The sequence below is a fragment of the Ornithodoros turicata genome, chromosome 5, assembly GCF_037126465.1.
Source record: "Ornithodoros turicata isolate Travis chromosome 5, ASM3712646v1, whole genome shotgun sequence".
Classification (NCBI taxonomy): Eukaryota; Metazoa; Arthropoda; class Arachnida; order Ixodida; family Argasidae; genus Ornithodoros; species Ornithodoros turicata.
In genome coordinates this window covers 1,180,941-1,201,666 of record NC_088205.1, presented here as the reverse complement: position 1 = coordinate 1,201,666, position 20,726 = coordinate 1,180,941, and the positions used below count along the sequence as shown (strand labels likewise).

General features: G+C 46.5%; 1 protein-coding gene across 1 annotated transcript; it reads right to left on the bottom strand.

Moving 5' to 3' along the window:
* Positions 1-3,361: 3,361 nt before the first annotated feature.
* Positions 3,362-18,120, bottom strand: LOC135395177 (acid-sensing ion channel 2-like). The gene is made up of 11 exons (XM_064626417.1): positions 17,790-18,120; positions 15,730-15,902; positions 13,325-13,443; positions 10,278-10,438; positions 9,173-9,280; positions 6,946-7,081; positions 4,870-4,954; positions 4,055-4,106; positions 3,971-3,999; positions 3,831-3,903; positions 3,362-3,733 (listed from the first exon to the last, which is right to left on the bottom strand). Exons 1-11 carry the CDS (start codon positions 18,093-18,095, stop codon positions 3,362-3,364), a joined length of 1,614 nt encoding a protein of 537 aa, XP_064482487.1. The 5' UTR covers positions 18,096-18,120.
* Between the last annotated feature and the right edge of the window lie 2,606 nt (positions 18,121-20,726).

Sequence of the window (20,726 nt, the reverse complement as noted above, 5' to 3'; positions counted from 1 at the left end):
ATCCTGCACACTGTAGAAGAAGTTGTGCCAACATTCTCTGGTAATACGCTGGAGTGTATGGAATAGAATGCAAGATTTCCCACAAATACATTAAGTCGGCAGCTTTTTGACATCGAGCACTCAAGATATATGCATAATGAATTGATGACAACACGTGTGTTGTTGAACACGAGCGGAAGAAAGAAAATGTTAGTAAAATAATTACGGGTCCAAAAGGAACAAAAATAAGCTTTGTTCTACAAATTTAGAAACAACGCACAACTGGGCCTTGCCCAAACACAAAGCGCATGACCAAAAGGATTACAGTCTCGTGTACCACATTGGCATGTATAGGTGATTGCACCACATGAGGCAGTATATCATCCTTGACCAAGCGCCGTACAAAAAGAAAAAAATAATGCCGAACTGGTTCAGTACGCTTTTCGTTAGTTCAGGTTCAGCTCCAAAATGGCAAAAAAAAAAAAAAAAAAAAAAGAACAGTGGTTCGGTTCGAGAAACAATGGCGGTATAGTTTTGGTTCGGTTCATGGGTATAGGGTTTATTCACTGACGTCACCTCGCCGCCATACTGTAGGTCCCTCGAAGTTATTTACCCACATTCGTACGCTGCCATATGCTTTGTAGGTGACTATTAACGTCGAAAATATGGAAATTACTTGGATATGCTACAAATCACACAGCACAATAGTTTTGAAACGCCAAATATACGGTGACTGCGACGCGGGTAGTGACTTGGAAGGGACCTACAATATGGCGGCCGACGGCAGAAACATCTGCCATCTGCTTGCTAGCGACAGTGGCGGTCTCCTACGGATGACGTCATGTGAATAAACCCTATACCCAGGATTTTTTCCAAGAGTGGACAAGGTGCTTCCAGGAGGGGGAAGATCGAGTGTGCAACCCCACCCCTTTTGGCGGAGGGTGACGTACGTTGTGGGTGTTCAGATGTTCCTGTGAAGACTAATCATTATGGCTTATACGGAGTTATGACTAAAGAACGCACTTTGGAGATCCGGGGCGACATGGCCCCTCCCACTTTCCCTTCTTTCCGTACGTCCATGGTTAGGTTCTGGTTCGACATCCTGGTTAGTAGACTCCCCGAGGGCCATTGGAAAACACAAATGCCGGAAAGGAGAAACGGGTACAGGATCAAAGAACGTTTCGTTGAGGATGACTGAACCAGCAGTACGAGCAGCTTGGTTTTGATTACAAATCGCGATGAACCTATAGAATATGTCTTCGTCCATTGCTCTGTTTGCACACCACAAGAATGTCACACCAAACTAAATAAATGCAATGAACGCAACGTTGGAAATTACGAGTATTTATTCGAGCTGCATTAATTTTACATGTTTTGTCTTCAGTCGTAGGAGCTAGAAGAGCCCGAAGGCATTTTCTGCATGATTTTCGGTGATCTATATAACTTTCCACCAAGCAAGCAGCAGTGAAATGGCATTTATGATTTCTCATTATAAGCAGTCCATCAGGAGCGATCTTGGTCAATGTGGATCGACCATGCGCATGCGCTGCTGCGCCGGTGACCTTGGGTGCACTGGGCAAGGTGCACTGGGTGGGGATGACAGATGTGGGGGCCAGTGGGGAGGGGATAAGGGGTCAGTCGTGGGTTTGTTTGGGCGCGCGAACGAGGGTGGTTCGCTGAAGAGCCGCCTAGGATAGAGCTCCGGACCCGGGCCGTCAAGCATGTCTCTGTGCCGGGTCACGCAGCTCCGTACAATGCAGGATTTAGTTCATATCACGTGCTTCGTCATTCATGTGCATGTAATTGCAGAAACAAACAAATGACGTTGCATTATGCGCATGGCTTGACCCTCTGGAACCTTCTCAATGCCACCATCGCGTTGACTCCTCAGATCTTTCACAATCAGGCTCGCAGAGCTTGGTGAGAGGTGTATAGTTTTGGATTGGACAGTGCTTGAATCAGTGGCGATATTTTTAAGCTGCAGTTATTCTCGGCCATAAATATAGTACGGAGTTTTTTTTACCTGATCCAGTGTAGTGTGGCACAAGTCTCACATACCACGACGGAGGTGCGCCTCCCATGAAAAATTCTTACTCTCCATGTTGTCCTCGAGGGGGATTTATTGGCAGAAAGAAAGAATACAAGGAAAGAAAGAGGTCAGGCAACACGCAGGCTTTCTATTAAAAAAGAAGTGGGGCGGCTCACAGGGAGACCAGGAGGCACGAATCACGCAGAAAGCAGAGGGTTTTCTACATTTATTAGCGTAGATGTTGCACCTTGGTACATGTGTATGGCATTTTGGTGTATGGCCGCGTAACAGTGCGTCAGTTGGTGTCTTCCATCTCAGTGACAATAGCTCAACAATACAGTAGCAAATCATCTGGCATATGCACAATAGTCACGCGCGATGTAAACGAATATAAACCTTAACTGACCTTACACCTGTACAATATCTATGCAAGCTTACAGAAACCGACGCAGCTTCAACTACGCTACACCATGTAACCACGTGCAAAAGACACTAAGGAACAGCCGTATAGCGACGGGCGGTTGGGTCGAGTGGCAGCCGCCACGGCGCCCTCGTCAGAAAGGGCGCAAAGAACGGCAGGCCTAGAGTCACTAAATTAAGAAGCTATTTAGTGACTCTAGGCAGGCCCTGGCTGGTTGGTTGGACAGGATAAAGCGGGAACGAAGAGAATTTGAATTTACGATCTCGGCAGTGCAAATAAACGTTTTCATTTCTTTTTGTACAGGGCTTCTGACGGTAGTGGGAAATGGGGGGGTGCTTCAGATTTATTCTGTCCTGGGTGCAAACTTGCCTCGCTACGCTCTTCTATGGAACAATCTGTAATTGATGCAGTGGCTCGATTTCGAACGGAAGTTCCTGACCCGTGTTAAGCCTTTTGCATATGTGGTGGAGCTGCTCTGAAATCCAGAAGCAGTGAAGGTGAGAGTCTGCTGACTGTAAACGCTAACACAAATTTGCTCGCGTGAAGCATTATTGGAGCCGTGGTGATGTTCTTTCTGAAGTTGCTGTATTTCGTGCCGGTTCAGAAAGACTCCGCCCTCTATGCCGAAACGCACGAGACAATAAAACTTGCTTTCAAGAGGTTCAATGTCACTTAACAACAAGGATTAATGATGACATGGGCCAATGTCATTCTGTCAACGAAAGTTTTCTAAGTGCAGTCCACAATGAGAAAGCATACCCTGGCCTATTTTTGGCAGATTAGGTCTTTCTGTCTGGACGAGGACTAATGCAATGCTGGTGTTGAGTTCGCAAGGAGATGTCTGAACGGCCGCACCTAGCCGTGTCTCTATCCCCTATATGTCGTACAAGAGGGTTGTCAGCAGCGAAGTCCAAGGTGACTGTGGCAGGCTTTTATCTGGCTGGTAATCTTCTATACCGGAAGTATGACTGGTTCGCATACGTGTTGCTGTCATACCTATCTCTAAGGCTGGCATTTATTGTGGGGATACTAAAAACCAACGGTGGTACCACACTTCTAAAATTTCTGGTCTCCGTTGCTGCGTGTGGCCATGTGGTCCGTGCCATTCGGCAACCTAGCTCAGCGTGACCTGCTGTGGCAAGGGTTCCTTGACGTGGTTCATGGGGAACCTCCTGCTTTCTTCTTCTCTCTCTGAGTTTTAAAGCTCCCATTATGAGAATGTCGACAACTTGGAACAAAATATAGAAGGAGAGGCCTATATACATGCCGTTGATTCCGCCTACGTTGCTCAGGACTCTGGTTCCCTAGAAGACACGGAGGACATGTATTACGGAACACGACTAACACCACCACTGCTTATATTTATTAGTTGTTACATTCTATTCCGCTTTATATACTTACGTCGTACTTCGGAACCGACCGGATGTTCTCATACGTGAGTGTCTTGAAGTATACTACTAACCGAGTGAGAGGTCTGCAAAGTGCACAGTATATGCAATTGCGCTTCCGAGTATATCTTCAGTTTTTTGTGCTTCGCTTACCCTTTGATTCTCTTCTTTCGTACATGATCCTAGAAAGCATGTAAACTGCAGTTGGTGCTGATTAAGTGGTCACGTGATACGTACCCGCCTCAGTGAGAACTCCGCCATGGTTACATCCCTGTTGTAGTGGATATCCCTGTTCAGTAAGTGGGAAATAGGGTTATTATTACACTTTTACCCTTGCCCTTTAGTGGGCCTGTGACGCCACGTCATCCGCTCAACAGTGATGCGAGAGTTTTATTTTCTTTCTTTTGCGGTTGTATTAGGCGCCGCCCGACCCGCCACTGACGCAGAGCAGTTGACAGATCGCTTTGCTCCCGCGCTGTATAGAAGACAATTCTCGGTAGCCAATAAAAGTGATCGGATGATCTGGCGTCACGACACTCTAGTGGGGCAGGGAGAGATAACCGCCGCTGCGCGTAATCTTATAAACTAGTTTTCTCCAGAAATGCACTCGTCCCAAAGGAAATATTTTGCGTGACAGTTACAGAAGGTAATATGTTCATATTACGCAAAAATTACGAAATATATATACGGAAAAAAAAAATCAAGAGGAATAGATGTAATTGCGCCAAACTTCTATCTTTCATAGTTGAAAAGTTCAGTTGTTAAAATTAATAAGGACAACGCTCCCACGAGGTTAGTACGACCATAAAGTTGCTCATCGGACCTAGGTTGCCTAGATATATTGTCATTAATTGTGACTGAAAGATGGCCACTTCTCTGTTTTACAAAATTATCTCAAAATTTGACATCCTCTTGGTAGATTCATCGGAGTTTATAAGACGTTCTTCAATAATTTTCTACGACGTGCAAGGGGGAACATATCTTCTCTTCATATAACCTCCACGTCCCCTTGGAAATGCCCTGTAATTCGAATAAATAATTGTGAATCTTACGTGCATGGACGTGAACACCTGCATTCATTTTCCAAGAATATGCTGGTCTGGGAGGTGTACTTTTTCCCTGCGCACTGTAGTGCTGCTATAGAATTAGAATGCGATGATCGTCCACGGAAACGTGAAAATAAAAATACACGAATAAGTGATAATACATGAAAATAAAAATACATGTTGCCATCAATATACGTAATAAAACAACGGTGCCTCCTCTCCCGTTCTTGTCTACTACACGCGTGGTTTACTTTGGGTTTGCAGTAGTGATGCAAAACTACCGACAGTTAGAAAACTATCTATAGTATACTATTGATAGTCGGCTATCGGGAAACTATCGGGGAGCAGATAAAAATGCGCCAGGAGGCGCAGAGAAGGCAGGCTAGCGTCCATTCCGCAAGAGACGTCAGCCCAGCCGTGGTAGTGGAGTCCTGGAGGCAGAGAAGGTGGCCCAGGATACGCCTTAGTGGATCTGGCTGCTCAGGAGACGCCAAGGCGGACTTGGATGAGCCCAGGAGACATCATGGATGTCTTTGACTGGGAGGTGTCCAGGGAAGTGCAGTGCCGTACGGTGGCACTAACTGTTCATGGTGAAGGTGGCAAGTGAGGTGATGTGAGGTGCCTCCCCTGGATGTTCCCCAATCGACGAACACATACAAGCAGTGTTAGCCGGGGACAGGTCTGTAGATGTATTATATTTTTGTTTTCAAACGTTAGCGTTTTAATGCGTTAGCCTTAGGAGTGTCAAACAGGAAAAAGCTGTGTGTAAGTGTGTGTGTGTGTGACGGTGAAGCCTAAGTGAGCACCTAGTGAGGCGTGTTACGCACCACCGGTGTCTTGGTCTCATCCTCGACCCCAGCTTATCGTGAAGAGCAGAGCTGAGTCCCGACTGAATGTTAGCAAAGCGGCGGCGGAAGTGCACGCGATTTGTGTGGCGCTTATCTTCTTCTCCATTCTCAGCCCACTGGTCCACATACACCGACTCCAACGCCGCCCTACAAGTCATTCTCTACTCTTCAGGAGTGTCCATTGTCTGTGTCCAATGGTGCATGACGTCCCTGAAGTGTACTCCTCTGCCGTATCACGCGGACACGACATCTAGTTGCAGTGGGTTCCTGGCCGTTGCGGTGTTCCCGGAAATGTGGCTGCGGACGCAGCTGGCTGGCGAGTCCATCTAGCGTGTGGCGTTCGGACGCGCCCCGTCTGCTTCACAAGATGGGATGCAAAGATCACGATAAACGCAGTTGTGAAGAGTCTGAGCAGGGAACACTCGCGTCGATGCGTTACCATCTTCCTCACTACTGCATGAAGTGGATCCGGACCTGCGATTTCTAATGCCCCCAGCACTCCCCGGTGCCGTTACCTCCATCATTTACCGGCTCAGTCTCAATGTCCCACCGGCCTCTTTAAACCTGAGAAGGTTCCCTCATCCAATTGCTCTCAGTGCGGGGTGAAGAAGAAAAGGAAGAGTTCGGGTCTGAGGAAGAAGAAGGATTTACACTGAATTTATCACCATACTGAATTCATACTGAATTCATACTGAATTAGCCCTGGCCAATCTCCCTTGCGGATCGCGGCCATCTTCCTGGGGAGAAGAAGAAGAAGGGTGTAGCCGCTCTCCTGCGTGCGCCCACTGCGGTCAAGAGGAAACCCTGCACTGTCCCCTCTACGATCCTCCTCCCTCCTTAGCTACCTTGCCCAGCCGCTGGCGTGACAAGGCGTTCCCTTTTCCCTGGGCGCCATCCTATCGTTTGGAGCCTCCCATACTGAGAAATGGCTGTTTCAAATAGCGTCGAGTACCGCCGCCTTTCTTAACATCTGCTTCCGCTTCTGAATCACCTTTCGCCTCCTTCCTTCCTACAACTGTGGCTGGAATAATATTATTCTAGCCACTGTACTTCCTACCCTCTTCACCGTCCTCCTTGTCCTGCGTGTGACGCCGTGGACTTATGAGCCCCCAGTGATTATCTCGCACGGAACCCTGACCAATCGCCCTGTGTGACTGGCGGCCACTATGCTTAGTGGCGGAAGAAGAAGGCATCAATCTTCAATCTTCAATAATCAGGCAACGTCGAAACTTACCTTCACCTATACACGTGCTGTTGGCTTCCGCGTGCATTTGGCTTCCATTGTGTATCCCTTGCAGCACCGGCAAGCTTTGCGCTTGGCACTTGCAATGCTTGATGACTGATAATTGCAGGCACATGTTGAGACATTCCTAGGTCAGTAAAAATATTGTTTATAAACGCGAGAAGTGTCGCAAAAATTATTCTTCCTGCAAGAGCCCCGCCTCACAAATGTTGTGTACATAAAAATGTAGCGTATGAATTTTACCCTCTGTGCACAATGTCCAAAACTTTAATTCCCTTCCATTTCGATCTGCGACCTGGATCTTTACACAGGCCTGCGATATGAACGAGAACGCAAGGACTACCGCTCCACTTAAAGGAGCACTAGCTAAATGATAAAAAAAAATATTATCTTCGCAGTATGAAACATCCCGTCACCATGATAACAATGCAAAAGGAACGGTGTTCATCAGTAGCGCCGTTTGTAAATTCGGAGGTTCCTCTTTCCTTCCTCCAAAACGGCGAAAAACGTCGAGGTTACGTCACCTCCAGCGCACCCAATCAGCGCTCCCTTCGTCCTATCAACGCCGTACAAGGGGAGCTCCCACCACGGCCAACACGACCTAGATAAAGAAAGCCTGCTTACTCGTCAACGTGACGTAACAATTATAAGAGTCAGCCAATCAGGATCGTGTTTTCAACGGCGGTAGCGAATCACAAACGAGCTTTCAGCTGTCGTAGCCATGGAGACGAGCAATCGTCGTCTGTTCGAGTATAGTGGTTGAACGTCCCCACGTACTATAAATGGGAAACTTTCAAATAAAGCAGGATTGCTTACCGAAAATATTATTGTTTCCGGTAACTGAAAAACTCGGCTTTTCGTTTCCGTTTCTGGACGATTTTCGGTAGCGGTTTCTCTTTCCGTTTCCTTTTAAAAATTTCCTTTCCGTTTCCGAGGTAATTTGGATACTGGTTTCTGTTTCTCATCCGGAACTCGTACTGTCTGGTTTTGGCTTTTTCATGTCAGATATTCTAGTTACATAATGGATGCAAAAGGACAGCCACACCAAACACAAACACTAAAGACTTTAATGCAAAGTTAGTCCCGAATCGTACACACCGCAAGTATAGATGCCTCTCTAGGTTGCGGAAGTTTCACAAGTCCCCACTCCTGCGCAAAAATAACACGTCATCCAAAACTTTCGCGTCCACCTTGCTGCGCAGTGGGCTCAACACGAAAGAAAGTCTCGAAAATAAACGAATGAATGAATGAATGGAAGAATAGTGCGGATATATATAATTTTCATATTAACGCGAAAACACTGAGGGAAACGTCCTGCGAATTTGGTTTCCGTTACCACTTTTGAATTCCGTTTCCGTTTAGGTTTCTGGTAGTGGAAACTAAAACAATTTTGTTTCACCCCCCCCCCCCAAAAAAAATAACAAGAAAGAAAGAGAAAAAGAATAGAAAAGGAAAAGCCCACGCTTTCGGGATAACTAACATAGCGCACAATGAATCATACGGTCCCAATAGACTGACTCCAACGCACGGCTCTTTCGCTTCTTATGAATGTGCCGTAGTCCTTGTGTTAGGGTGTAGGTGTCCCCCTACATGTTTCTCAAGCAGCCCGCGTGATTTCTATACACCGTTTTCCCGTGGACGGCGCCATATTGAAAGCACAGCGCAGTCTAGCCGGGGGAGCATGTGGAAAACTGTTTACCGCAGAGTGATGGAAAGCACACGTGTCGTATCGTATGCTTCCTCCATGGTATCGCTTTCCTCCTTGCTGGATTGTGCTGGGTGCGAGGCTGGCTGGAAAACGGTGTATAGACAACCCTCTGTTTACAAACACGTGACGTCCTGAGAAGACTGGTTCGAGGTTATATTTTTCGCTGCGGTGGGCAACAAGCGGGAAAAACGCGCCGGCTGATAGGCTGATAAAGCTGATACTGCCCACCAGCATGTTTTGCGTGGCAGCGTCACGTGATCAATGACGTAGTGCTCAGATCATAGGTCAGGGTATACCTCACCAATAAATCGAAAATATTAGCCGAACTTTATCCTGGATTTATCAGAATGGACGACTTACAAAACGCCGTGCACTGAGATTCTAGAAACACGTACCCAAAATCTTACGACTTTTCTTATAGCGATAGCTAGGCAAAATTGAGTGTAAACGGGTGCGAATATAAATGTGAACTGTGAAACAGTGCTGGAAGAAATCAATGCGTTTCCTTACTTCTCTCGTATAAACAGCTGCTGGATTTTTTAGGTATGGTCTCAGTTGCCTGGGCCACGTCTTTCTGCATGCGCTGGCGTACGGGTAAGGCAAACCTGTTTGTGCCATCTGAAAGACGGAACAAATACGGCAGTTATTTATACTACAAGAGAGACAGGGCAGCTTCACGTTACGTTTGCTTACCAATATTACTTTGTACGCGTGAAGAGCAGCTGATTTAACGATATTCTATTTACGATAATATATTTATTTATAACGATGTACTATGTAGGGGGCATCTTCTACGTGAAATAGTTGAGCAGGCGTTTGGACTCGCCGTTGAAGAAAATAATACACCTAACTGATGTCCAGTTGCGATACTCTTATTTTCTTCTGTGAAGACAAGCTACTTGAATTTTTTTAAAGCTGTCGGATTAGTCAGATTATCTGCACCAGTTTATCCACCAAGATTATATACCTGGTTGACAAACACGCGGCGTTCGCAGTTCTCAAGCGTACAGTCACACGGAGTCCTTTTAGCATATAGCATTTTTCAGCGCGTGCATATGACTGTCCCGCTCGAAGTTCATTTCGCTGTGCACGCTGCTGCTGTGTTCGTATTACGAGGATAACCCTTATTATCCCTAGCAACCCAACGATGTGTCGCATTTGTGACGTTTCTGTCACCTGATATCACTACAACAGCAGGGAGTATTCCTGTATTCCCATGAGCGACATCTCCACCAGATATTCTAGTGGAAGAAAACAAAAAACAAAAAAAAGAAAAAGAATCTGCTTGCGAAGCAGAAGTTCCTCTGCGGGTTATCCTGAGCACACGCGCGGTACCGCGATATCGCGAGTGGCGGCGTACCGCGCACTTTGCAGACGACACCACGACGTTGCCACGATACCGTCTGCGTGTTTTCCTGTCGTCTGCTCCGGAACAGCCAGCAATGCACAAAAAGACAGGACGTTGAGCGGTCGCACAGCAGAAACCTATGACGTGCTGGGGATTGTCGCTCGTGCGAATACAGGGCGTTATATACACCTGGAAGGAGATCACCACGAACGTATAGACGCACTCTGTCACGTCAAAAAAGGTTTCAAATCGATGTATTTTACAGACCATGTTGAGGCCGACGTAAGTGGTGTACCCTGGAGTGACGTAGACGCCATCGCTACACTCCGACGCCAGTGTGTCGTGGGCGTGAATCATGGCCAAGAATCCTGCCTCGAATGACGTCGGTAGGTACTCGTTCATCTCCGCGTGGAGGGTTATCACTAGGCCTAAAACGACATGTAATGTAAACAGGTGCTAAAGCTCGGATGCACAGCCATTCCATTCCATATTAAAGGAGCAGTGCAAACCCTCTCCATAAATGGTTTGTTTCTCGTTGGCTTACGACAAGTATCGTATGTTCGTATCAAGAACAATGTGCGTGGCTAGTGAGCCAGTGGCAAGTGAGTCATTCCATGTCAAACGTCCCAGACCTTATGCTCGACCATCCCAGATTCACGCTAAAAAAATTTAGCTTGTTTCTGGTAGTGTCCAAAGTGTCTAGCCAAAATATTTTATGAAAAAAAAAAATATCCTGTCCGTGGCGGCCATTTTAAAGTCACGGCTAGACGTAGAACCTACCCTTCGTCGAAAAATTGTAAAAAATCGATTTTTTCTTTTCTACGGTTCAAACTTGTACAGTGCACTCTGAAAGCAAGGCACTTTAATGTGTAATGCATTTGATGTCCGTTATTTTGTTTCTTCGTGGAGAGGCAGACAGCCGAAATAAATACCAAATGACGTGTTTTTCTAGTTCTTTTTTGAACACATAAGGCTTTAATACGGTCAATCGGACGACGTCACCTGATAGTGCTAGGTGTGCTGAACGCGACGGTATGCGATTTAAATTAAAAAACGCGAGACAAATTGTCGAGACAAATTGATGAAATTAGCGAAAATCGCTTTGTCGTGGACATTCGGTCGCGATTTGCATAGTGAGGTGGGCCTAGTAAAAACACGATACTTATACCATTTCATAGACTGACCCAATATGAATCGGATCAGAAAGTTTAATCAAAACACTTTTCGTCTGAAGCGAGAAAAAAATTTTTGAAGTTAGACACGCGCGCATCTCCCGACGATCATTCCGCAAGGCGACTTCCCTGCAACGGAGGACGATGAGGGCGCCGTAGGCATACTTTCTCCTCGTTTGGAAAGGAGGCTGTGGTGGGATACCACAGCTAAGTTGACACGCGAAGCTCCTTTGTGGCTGAGTACGATGTAAGTGCTGCGCGAACAGCTGACAGAGACACTGGCTTGAAGTGATGGTATCCTCGAGTTCCTTGTATAGCGCCTGCCTTCTGAAATCTTTCTGAAAGCTCAGCCTTCCTTTCTTGTACGACGGCATCCGCAATCCAGATAGCGATAATGCCTTCGATGTGTGATTTGACCTGTGAGATTTGATACTGTGAGGCGGCGCCGTCGGAGAAGTAGTGAATTTTCTGCAACTCTGGGAGATCTCTTTTAAGTATCTTCAGAAATTCAGCTTGGAACGCCGAGACAGCAGCAGTACTATGTTCCAGACAGTCCGATATAACGACGAATGATTTCACTGAGATGGCGTCGTCGTCGCACGTGTACACCGCTACTGGATGCAGTGTTGCTTGCGTGTTGTCCCAGTGGTACGACTGTGGCGCGTCTTGAACCATGAAGCTGTAAATTTCGGCGAAGTCCATTAGCACGATGGCTTCACCTTTCTGTAGCTTCGACTTGCGCTAGACCACCGGGGCTGACGGCGATCCTCTGTCCGTACGGGCTGCCGCGCTGCGATAAGGGCCTGCCAGTGCGACGTAGGCACTCAACTTCAAAAATTTTTTTCTCGCTTCAGACAAAAAGTGTTTTGATTAAACTTTCTGATCCGATTCATATTGGGTCAGTCTATGAAATGGTATAAGTATCGTGTTTTTACTAGGCCCACCTCACTATGCAAATCGCGACCGAATGTCCACGACAAAGCGATTTTCGCTAATTTCATCAATTTGTCTCGACAACTTGTCTCGCGTTTTTTAATTTAAATCGCATACCGTCGCGTTCAGCACACCTAGCACTATCAGGTGACGTCGTCCGATTGACCGTATTAAAGCCTTATGTGTTCAAAAAAGAACTAGAAAAACACGTCATTTGGTATTTATTTCGGCTGTCTGCCTCTCCACGAAGAAACAAAATAACGGACACCAAATGCATTACACATTAAAGTGCCTTGCTTTCAGAGTGCACTGTACAAGTTTCAAGCGTAGAAAAGAAAAAATCGATTTTTTACAATTTTTCGAAGAAGGGTAGGTTCTACGTCTACCCGTGACTTTAAAATGGCCGCCACGGACAGGATAAATTTTTTTTTCATAAAATATTTTGGCTAGACACTTTTGACACTGCCAGAAACAAGCTAAATTTTTTTAGCGTGAATCTGGGATGGTCGAGCATAAGGTCTGGGACGTTTGACATGGAATGACCCAAGTGCCAATCAGACAACTCGTAGCGTGAACCATCGAGTGAACCTCCTGATAACCAACCGCGTGCTTTGCGAGGCGTCGCGACGTATAGGGCGATGTAGACACCACGTGTGGTGTCAGGTCGTCAATACCAGATCAGAAAAAGTCACTATCTATAGGAAGTACAGCCCTGGAAGGTGTCAGAAGCAGACCAATCTTCAGTGACAAATGAGAGCTCGTCTTGTCTCGACGTCACGGACGCCTCCTAGGTATCGCTCTCATCATCGCCGCTTCGCTCGTTCCCTGTTTTTAGGGTGTTTTTGCAAATTGAATTGGGATATAAGAATCTTTGGTTAATCTTAAATATCGATTTTTGCTCCCTTAATGCGAGGAGTACACATATTTTTAATGATAAACAAGGCTCGTGCGACGTTAGGTTTTCTAGAACGCTTCTCATGGACAAACCGGCGAAAACGAACTGTCCCTAGGGTAACGTGCACAACACAACTCATTCATCGAACGTATCCAGGAGAATGTGCTTTCGACATTTCCATGATCTGTTACAAATATTATTCGATGTTCATGTAAAATAACATGATAGTCATCTCATAATGTGTTAAACGAAAAACCAATATGGGCAGGATGTACAACGGTTCCTGTCCATACCGTGAACTATGGAAGGCGTACCATTGTGAGGAGACGAGAGAGATCCATATCTGAAGAACTTGGCCAATTCTTTTTCATTCTTCTGGCAGTGAAAGCAGAAACAGTTGCCGAAGTCGACGTTAAATGTGCTGTGAAAGTACCTGCAACAATATCAAAAGTCCCTCGCTTGTGATCGTAGATGGGTAGAAATCCAGCGAACCGGTAGAGATGTAGAGATGGCAGAGCCGGTAGAGATGGCCGGTAGAGATGGCAACTCCCTTCCTACCTCGCTTGTGATGTTTGACGTTTAAGAAAACCGTCTGCTATCACGATGGTTTTTCATCTGACGATATCGTAACAAGTAAACACGGAACAACAACGTAATACCATAAACTCTACAGGACTTAATCCATATTTGGATATGTATCAATCCTCAGACTTTCGCGTTGATCCCGAGAGGTATGATACCCCGTGAATTGACCCCCGTTACTTTCTGGCATGTTTCCTTTCCTCCTCTTGGACTCACAATTAGCATTGCATTTAGAAGATTTGGCTTGTACTCTGTGACACTGCCTTCCTGACATTTTTTTTTCTGTAGACTGTAAAAGCCGTTGGGTTTGGCGTGGAACATATTTTCGCGTTTCGCTGGAGGCAATTGTTGACGCGGGTACAGACGGCCATCAAAAAAAAAAAAAATGCAGATTAAGACGTCTCATCAAAGTGTGTGTGGCATTTTACCGAATAGCGCGAGAGGTTTTGATGTGTGCAATTTGTTTTCCAGAAAAAAAAGAAAAAACCACATAAACATGCCACGTCACCGGTGACGTTACAGGGGGAACTCGTTCTGGTTCGCCGGTCAGTGGGGGTCAACGCCCCGTCCCTCTGCCGCCGTAAACCAGTTTTGCCAGGTTTTCTGGAGAATGGGGAATAGAAGGAGCGGCTGAATCATGACCGAGCCAGGAGAAAGGCTTTTTCAGAGCCCCGAAAAGCCCAGTAGCGGACGACAGCAGTGTAGCAGACATTTCTCTGGACCAATCACCAAGCGTACCCCCGTAGCGTCAGCGCGAGGATCCAAGCAGATCACAGGCTGGTACTGCTCTCCACCGCTGCTGCGCACGGTCGATTTTTACGGCGTACTTTAAATTGAATTTCTGCGATAACTATGACTCTGTGGTGTGAATTACTTCTCATGGTGCATCTTATTGGCCTACTTGACAGTTTTATAGGAAGAAAACAGGGTGTTAAAAATGACTTCTGCGCTACTTTAAATTCGCGAAAAACGCAAGCTCATGTTTCTCGGTGACGTCAGAGTATCTGCTAGCGGGTACCTAAGTCGCGCGATTTTTTTGCGCTCGCGAAAAACGTGAAAAATCGTTCCGCGCGAAAAACACACACACGTTTACGGTAGATAGCTCACGTATGAAGGCTACCGACTGGGGACAACCGCACCAGCTTAGGTGTCTGTTCTACGCATATATTGCAAAGCTAGCTAAAAATCTAACAATGTAGTGATCGTTAGTTATACTGCGTCAGGCGTAAAATGCATCACTTCTCCCTGGATTGGCCACGAGCTCCCGTCGCATGACGTTTGCAGCGCGCCAATTTTAAAGGGATGGTCGCATCCGGAGACCAATCTGTAAAGCTCCTATGTTCGCCTACAATCTACCCGGCTAATTATTTCGTACGAAAAGTGCTTAGATATGAAATGCAGAAATTTTAAAGGCCAGCGTACCTTCCGCAGAAGCTCCGGCGCCGTGACGTCACTCCAGAGTGAGAGCACAGCGCTTAGAGGAGGAAAAGCGCTCCGTAAATCTATGAGACGGTATCCCTTTTCTCATGGTCGCGCCCCGATTGGTTCTTAGGGACCTTCTTAGCTACACGACATCATCCGGGAAAAACTGTGCGCAAAGAGAACTGCCGTTTCAGGACACCTTTTTTGCCGTGTGCCTAAAGTTGGGCACAACTTGCCACACAAGTGTAAAGCATAACTGGCAACATTCTAGCTCTGGATACAGTACCACAGCAGTGGCGATTACAGTAGGGGAGAGGGTCCGGATCCGCCCATGTACCACAATCCTAAGCTCAACCAGTTGACAATGAAAAAATGGCTAGGAAGTAAGCGAGATGGTGAAGATGATGCATGACGTAAAACCCCGAGACTAGGGAACACGAATTCTCTACGTTTGTTCGAAAGAACACCAAGGCAGTCCGTATGACATGCATATGCACAGCAAGAAAGAGCATTCGATACGCACAAGGAGGACACATTCCTATATGTCACGTTCCACGAGTGTCCCTGCAGCATTTACGCGCATGTCGTGCTAACACATCAAATCATATCAGGCCACATGAACTGGTGTATGGGGCCCTGCAGCCAAAGAGGGGGAAGCAACCCGTTTTCCGTCCATATTAATCGTTCCGTCTTGGACAAGAAATTGCCACATCACCTTTCGTCTGTACAGTTCTGGTCCGCGTAAGTACAGTCCACGATTGTGTCGTTGAACTGATGACCGAAGCTACGTAGCATCTGGGCGTGCTTCCCTGCTTTCTTGGACAACCAAAAAGAGAGGTTCTGTTGGAGTTGGAAATCTTCCATATTTGCCTGCAGCAAAAATGTACACTGGTTTCATAGGTTCTCCGGTACCTCCGTGCACGAGAGATCTGCGTCTTTTGGTCCGCGATAATACCAGTCCCTGCCGTTGCAGTGCGCGTCACGTACGTCCGAATACATGAAACAGACAGGTCTGATCGACATCTGACTTGGTTTATATTGAATGAGGTAAATACCGCTTGACAGCTTACAATTGCGTTTTGGGCATGCGAACGCCTCTGTAGAGGAGTCGAGGTAACGCCTTCTGTCCAGGTAAAGAAACCGTCGTTAGGAGTAGCTACGTAGTTGTCTCCCGCAAGAGTTTGTCAGGATAGCTACCTACCTAGGATCAGGATAGTCTACCTGCTCTGCATATGCAGGGTATATTTTTTGCAGTATTTATGCACCAAATTTGAAAAAAAAAAAAAAGAGAGAGAGAACATAACTTTAAGCGCTACAGGGACAAGGACGGAACACAACACATATAGGCGCGTTGCTCAAAAAGAAGAAGAAGAAGAATTGCTTTTGGGGCACTTTCAATTTTGACATCAGCTTACCCGACCTGGTGGCCATTAAAAATAAGGTTGCTTGTGTAGTGGGGTGGCTAAGTAACAGACGTGTTTCAGATAACTTTTTAATTAGATGCTCTCGGGGAAGTGTGACATGTCGAAATTGGAGGCAGTCATTATTTAACGCGCGGTTCTATTTCTTTACAATCCTGACACGCACATTGCGATATCCATCGCCACGTCTTGTTATGCAAAGGAGCCGAAACCGAAACAAAGCGCGTCTCAGCCGGGAGGATAGCAGCGCCCAAGCAGCACAATGTACCGAAAGTCGAGTGCAATAGGGGTGGACGGTATGTATCTTATCAATGTTCTTTAGTTTCACGAGTCTGTTCAAGGCCTTCCGCCTACCCGTCCACCCCTACTGCACTCGACTTTCAGTGCATTGTGCTGCTTGGGAGTGTTCATTCCACGTCGGAGAGTCACGCGTACTTTGCAGCGATGAAACTGATTCGAGAGGTGATCTGTCGGCCAGATAAATTGCTTTGTGGCCGAGATAAGCTTCCGGTGGCCAAGGTCGACACTTTTCCAGCGCTCTCGATGTGCGTGATATCGGTTTCGGCTCATTTACATAAAAAAATTGGCAATGGATATCTATCTCAGTGTGCGCGCGCGTTTCAGGACTTTAAAGAAACAAACTCAGTTTAAATAATGATCGCCTCCACTTCTGATATCTCACATTTCCCTGAAAGCATCTAATTAAAAAGTTAACGAAAATATCTATGTTAACTATAGCCACCTGACTTCATAAGCAACCTTATTCCTAATGGTCGCAAACTCGGGTAAGCCAATGAGAAAACTGGAAGTGGCCTAATGCAATTCGCTTGGTTTATTTCAAAATTTGGCGCAGCTAACAAAAAGAAAACAAAAACACCTGGTATAACGCTCTCTAGTTACGAGTATATGGGGGTAACGACATTACTTCACACCTGATACACGTATAGCATGTTACCCCAGTTGAAGTGTAGCTCTTAAATTGCCATCTTATGAAGTTGTGCCATTGGCCCCCAATCCACATGCCTCGCATCAGACTTTCTCATACTCTTTGACCGTGTGACGCGGAAGATGAATTAAATTAATTCGTAGTTTTGAGAATTTTGACATCATAGTGGGCCCGATTGATCTACCCCCTGTTTGGCAACATTGTTCCTCCAAGGTCGATTTTGTTTCATCACCACAGCGCCGGCTGTCTTCCAACGTGGGACAGAGGGCGGAGACCGGGAGGGTTCTCACGCTGCTGATGGGATTCATAGTTTGCGTACTGAGTCTTTCAATGAAGTCGATTTATAACATAATTTATAATACAAAATAAAGTAACTATCATTGTTTAGCCCGTAGTTAACTAGAGAACACCATTCACGCATGACGTCATATACAGTAGGCGACATAATATACGCACGTCTTTAAATCCTTCCTGGATGCCGCACAGTCTTGCGTCCATAGCCCTATCCATGTCTCTCTCCCCCGCCGTCAGGGAACACAGCTTTGATCTCCTTAATGGATTCATATTGCAGATGGTAACGTCTGGAAACTCCAAAGTACTATTGGTGTCATACTCGAAGGTAACAGCAACACTGTACTCAAAGTATTCTTTGAGAACCGCAGTCATTTCGTTCACGGTGTGGTAAGCCAGTGGTATCAAGGCAGCTATCCACATAACCTTCCTCACTGTGCTCGCAGAACGGCTACACAGCACGTCCATAGCTGGCACCGAAGATTCGGCAAAAAGGTCCCTGTAAACTGAGCCACAGTCCCGCACGGTTTCCAGAAATGTGGAATGGCTTCCGGCAGGATTACTTGTCGCTTGCGCGTCGCCAAGCTTAGACATAGCTGGTCGCTACTCTTACGGGTACGTTATACTGGCACCTGAAGACTATGCTACAAGATTCGATCCTTCACCTGAAGTGCGTAAACGGACGAACGTGTGACAGTCCATTCAACTGGCGTACAGTTCTCAACTTTCAGAGACACATCTGTTGGGCAACGGTCATGACTCTGAGCACACGCACACTGCAAAACTTCACAGATCGTTGCAGAATACAGTCTGCACTACACTTAGGTTATATTTAGGCATTGACGCAGAAGCAGCAGGTGATCACGTCTAGTCACTGTCTTACGCACGAGGTCTCCTCCGTGTGCCACCTCGTGATACTAGGCAAGTTTCTTCCACGACTTCAGCCTTGTTCTTCAGAAAGTTGAGCGTCCTATCATATACCGCCTGTCGAAGTTCCGTCGATGTCCACCGACGTGCACCGACTAAATTTTTGTAACGATATACCAGTACCGCGTTTCGCCAGCAAGGACAGGTTCGGACATTGAACATTAAGCGTGTAAGCCTGATCACTTCCTGTGTAAAAGCGTTAACGCCCATTTCAATCGCCTGTTCACGTGGCGAAGTACAATTCTGTAGCCCCAAAGCACGTATCACGTGAAAGACTTGTACAGGAAGCTTGCCACAAAGGGCAGTTTGGCGGTCAGCTAATGGTGTGATCGGAAGGTACGGAAGTACAGAGGATCGATCAACTATGGCTTGCGTATAAAGTGTATGTGGCATTCGTGGTTTCAAATTGATTTCTGCAGCCTCGTTTACAGAGGCGTGTTTTCTGGTGCTTTCATATATTCGGATTCAGTTTTTTGTATGTGCACAAAATCCATTTTGAGCGTGTCAAGATCGAATCTACACTAGCGACGAGAAATACAAAAACATTCATTGTTTTCTCTTTTTCTTTTTTTGCGTTAACCACGTTGAACAAGCCTGAGCACAAAATGACTCTATCAAATAGTCGAGGGCCATAACAAGGCTATGACAGTAAGACGCCGTGATACTAGGGACTCTGCCACCTGTCCTTCATGCATGCACAAGCCTGTATTCACTCAGTAGGTTGTAGGTTCCTGTGCTCACGGGAAAAGCACCATTCAATTAGCACTATACCTAGGGCCCCTCACGACCTTTGAGCGATTATTGCGCGTTCCGGTTCACGCTCTTTTCTTGAGATGCGCTATTAGCGTTGTAGCCAGAAATGTGGAGCGTTCTACAGAGTGTATACGCTTTAAGGGGCTTGAAATTTCCACAACACCATATGATACTCTTGTTGAAAACGTCTCTAGAGCTATCGAGATTAGAGATATTCGCATGGCACGAATTTTCCCTCGTGTAGATCACGCAGTCTCTTCATCATACGCGAATGAAATTGAATTCGGACCTCCTCCTCCACGTTCTTCCTCCCTCTCTCACTCCCTGCTCCACATAATATGCTCATAGCACATCCCGATCCGATGGCGTAACTTCGCCAATAATCCTGCCGGTTATCGTGATGGTACAGGGAAGACTACTGAGGTGTGCTCGCATGTTTTTTGTGGTGGGTAGCGCTCTTGGACTACCCCAATCCCAGAGAAGGAGTCTCTTCCATCATCTCTCCCCTCCCTCTTTCACCAACCCCTCGGTGCACCGAATTGCCACTACAGAGCAGGCTGACCACCCCACCACCACCATAGTACATCCCAAATGGCATCGTTGTCTCCCATGACCTGTTGAAAACGAGAGGCGTACGCCCTTTTGTGACACTGGTGGAGTTATGCTAGTTGTAGTTCTAAAAAGGCGTAGTTCCCGCGCCTCTAACAGATCAAGAGTAATACTGTATCATTCTGTGCACCTTCCTCGTGTGGTGTGGTGAACTTCCGTTTGAAGAGTATACAATGAGACGTAACCGACGCTCATTTTCATGCAGAGGAACTTACGAACCAACACGTACGTCGTTCTTCAAAGCTGTCGCACCTGTCCTCTTTCCAACTTGTGCTGTATCTCTTACCTAACGCTACCGGTCGTCATTGCCAAGAAGCAATCCGCATTCATCCTGTTTCCAACTTCGTCGGCGATATTTTGGTGCTTGAGCAACTGGCGCTCGTTGCCAAGCAGACGAAACATGAACTCGCATTCTCCTCCTTATCCGCATTCATCCCGTTTCCAACTTCGTCGGCGATATTTTGGTGCTTGAGCAACTGGCGCTCGTTGCGAAGCAGACGAAACATGAACTCGCATTCTCCTCCTTATCCGCATTCATCCCGTTTTTTCAACTTCGTCGGCGATATTTTGGTGCTTGAGCAACTGGCGCTCGTTGCGAAGCAGACGAAACATGAACTCGCATTCTCCTCCTTATCCGCATTCGTCCCGTTTCCAACTTCGTCGGCGATATTTTGGTGCTTGAGCAACTGGCGCTCGTTGCCAAACAGACGAAACATGAACTCGCATTCTCCTCCTTATCCGCATTCATCCCGTTTCCAACTTCGT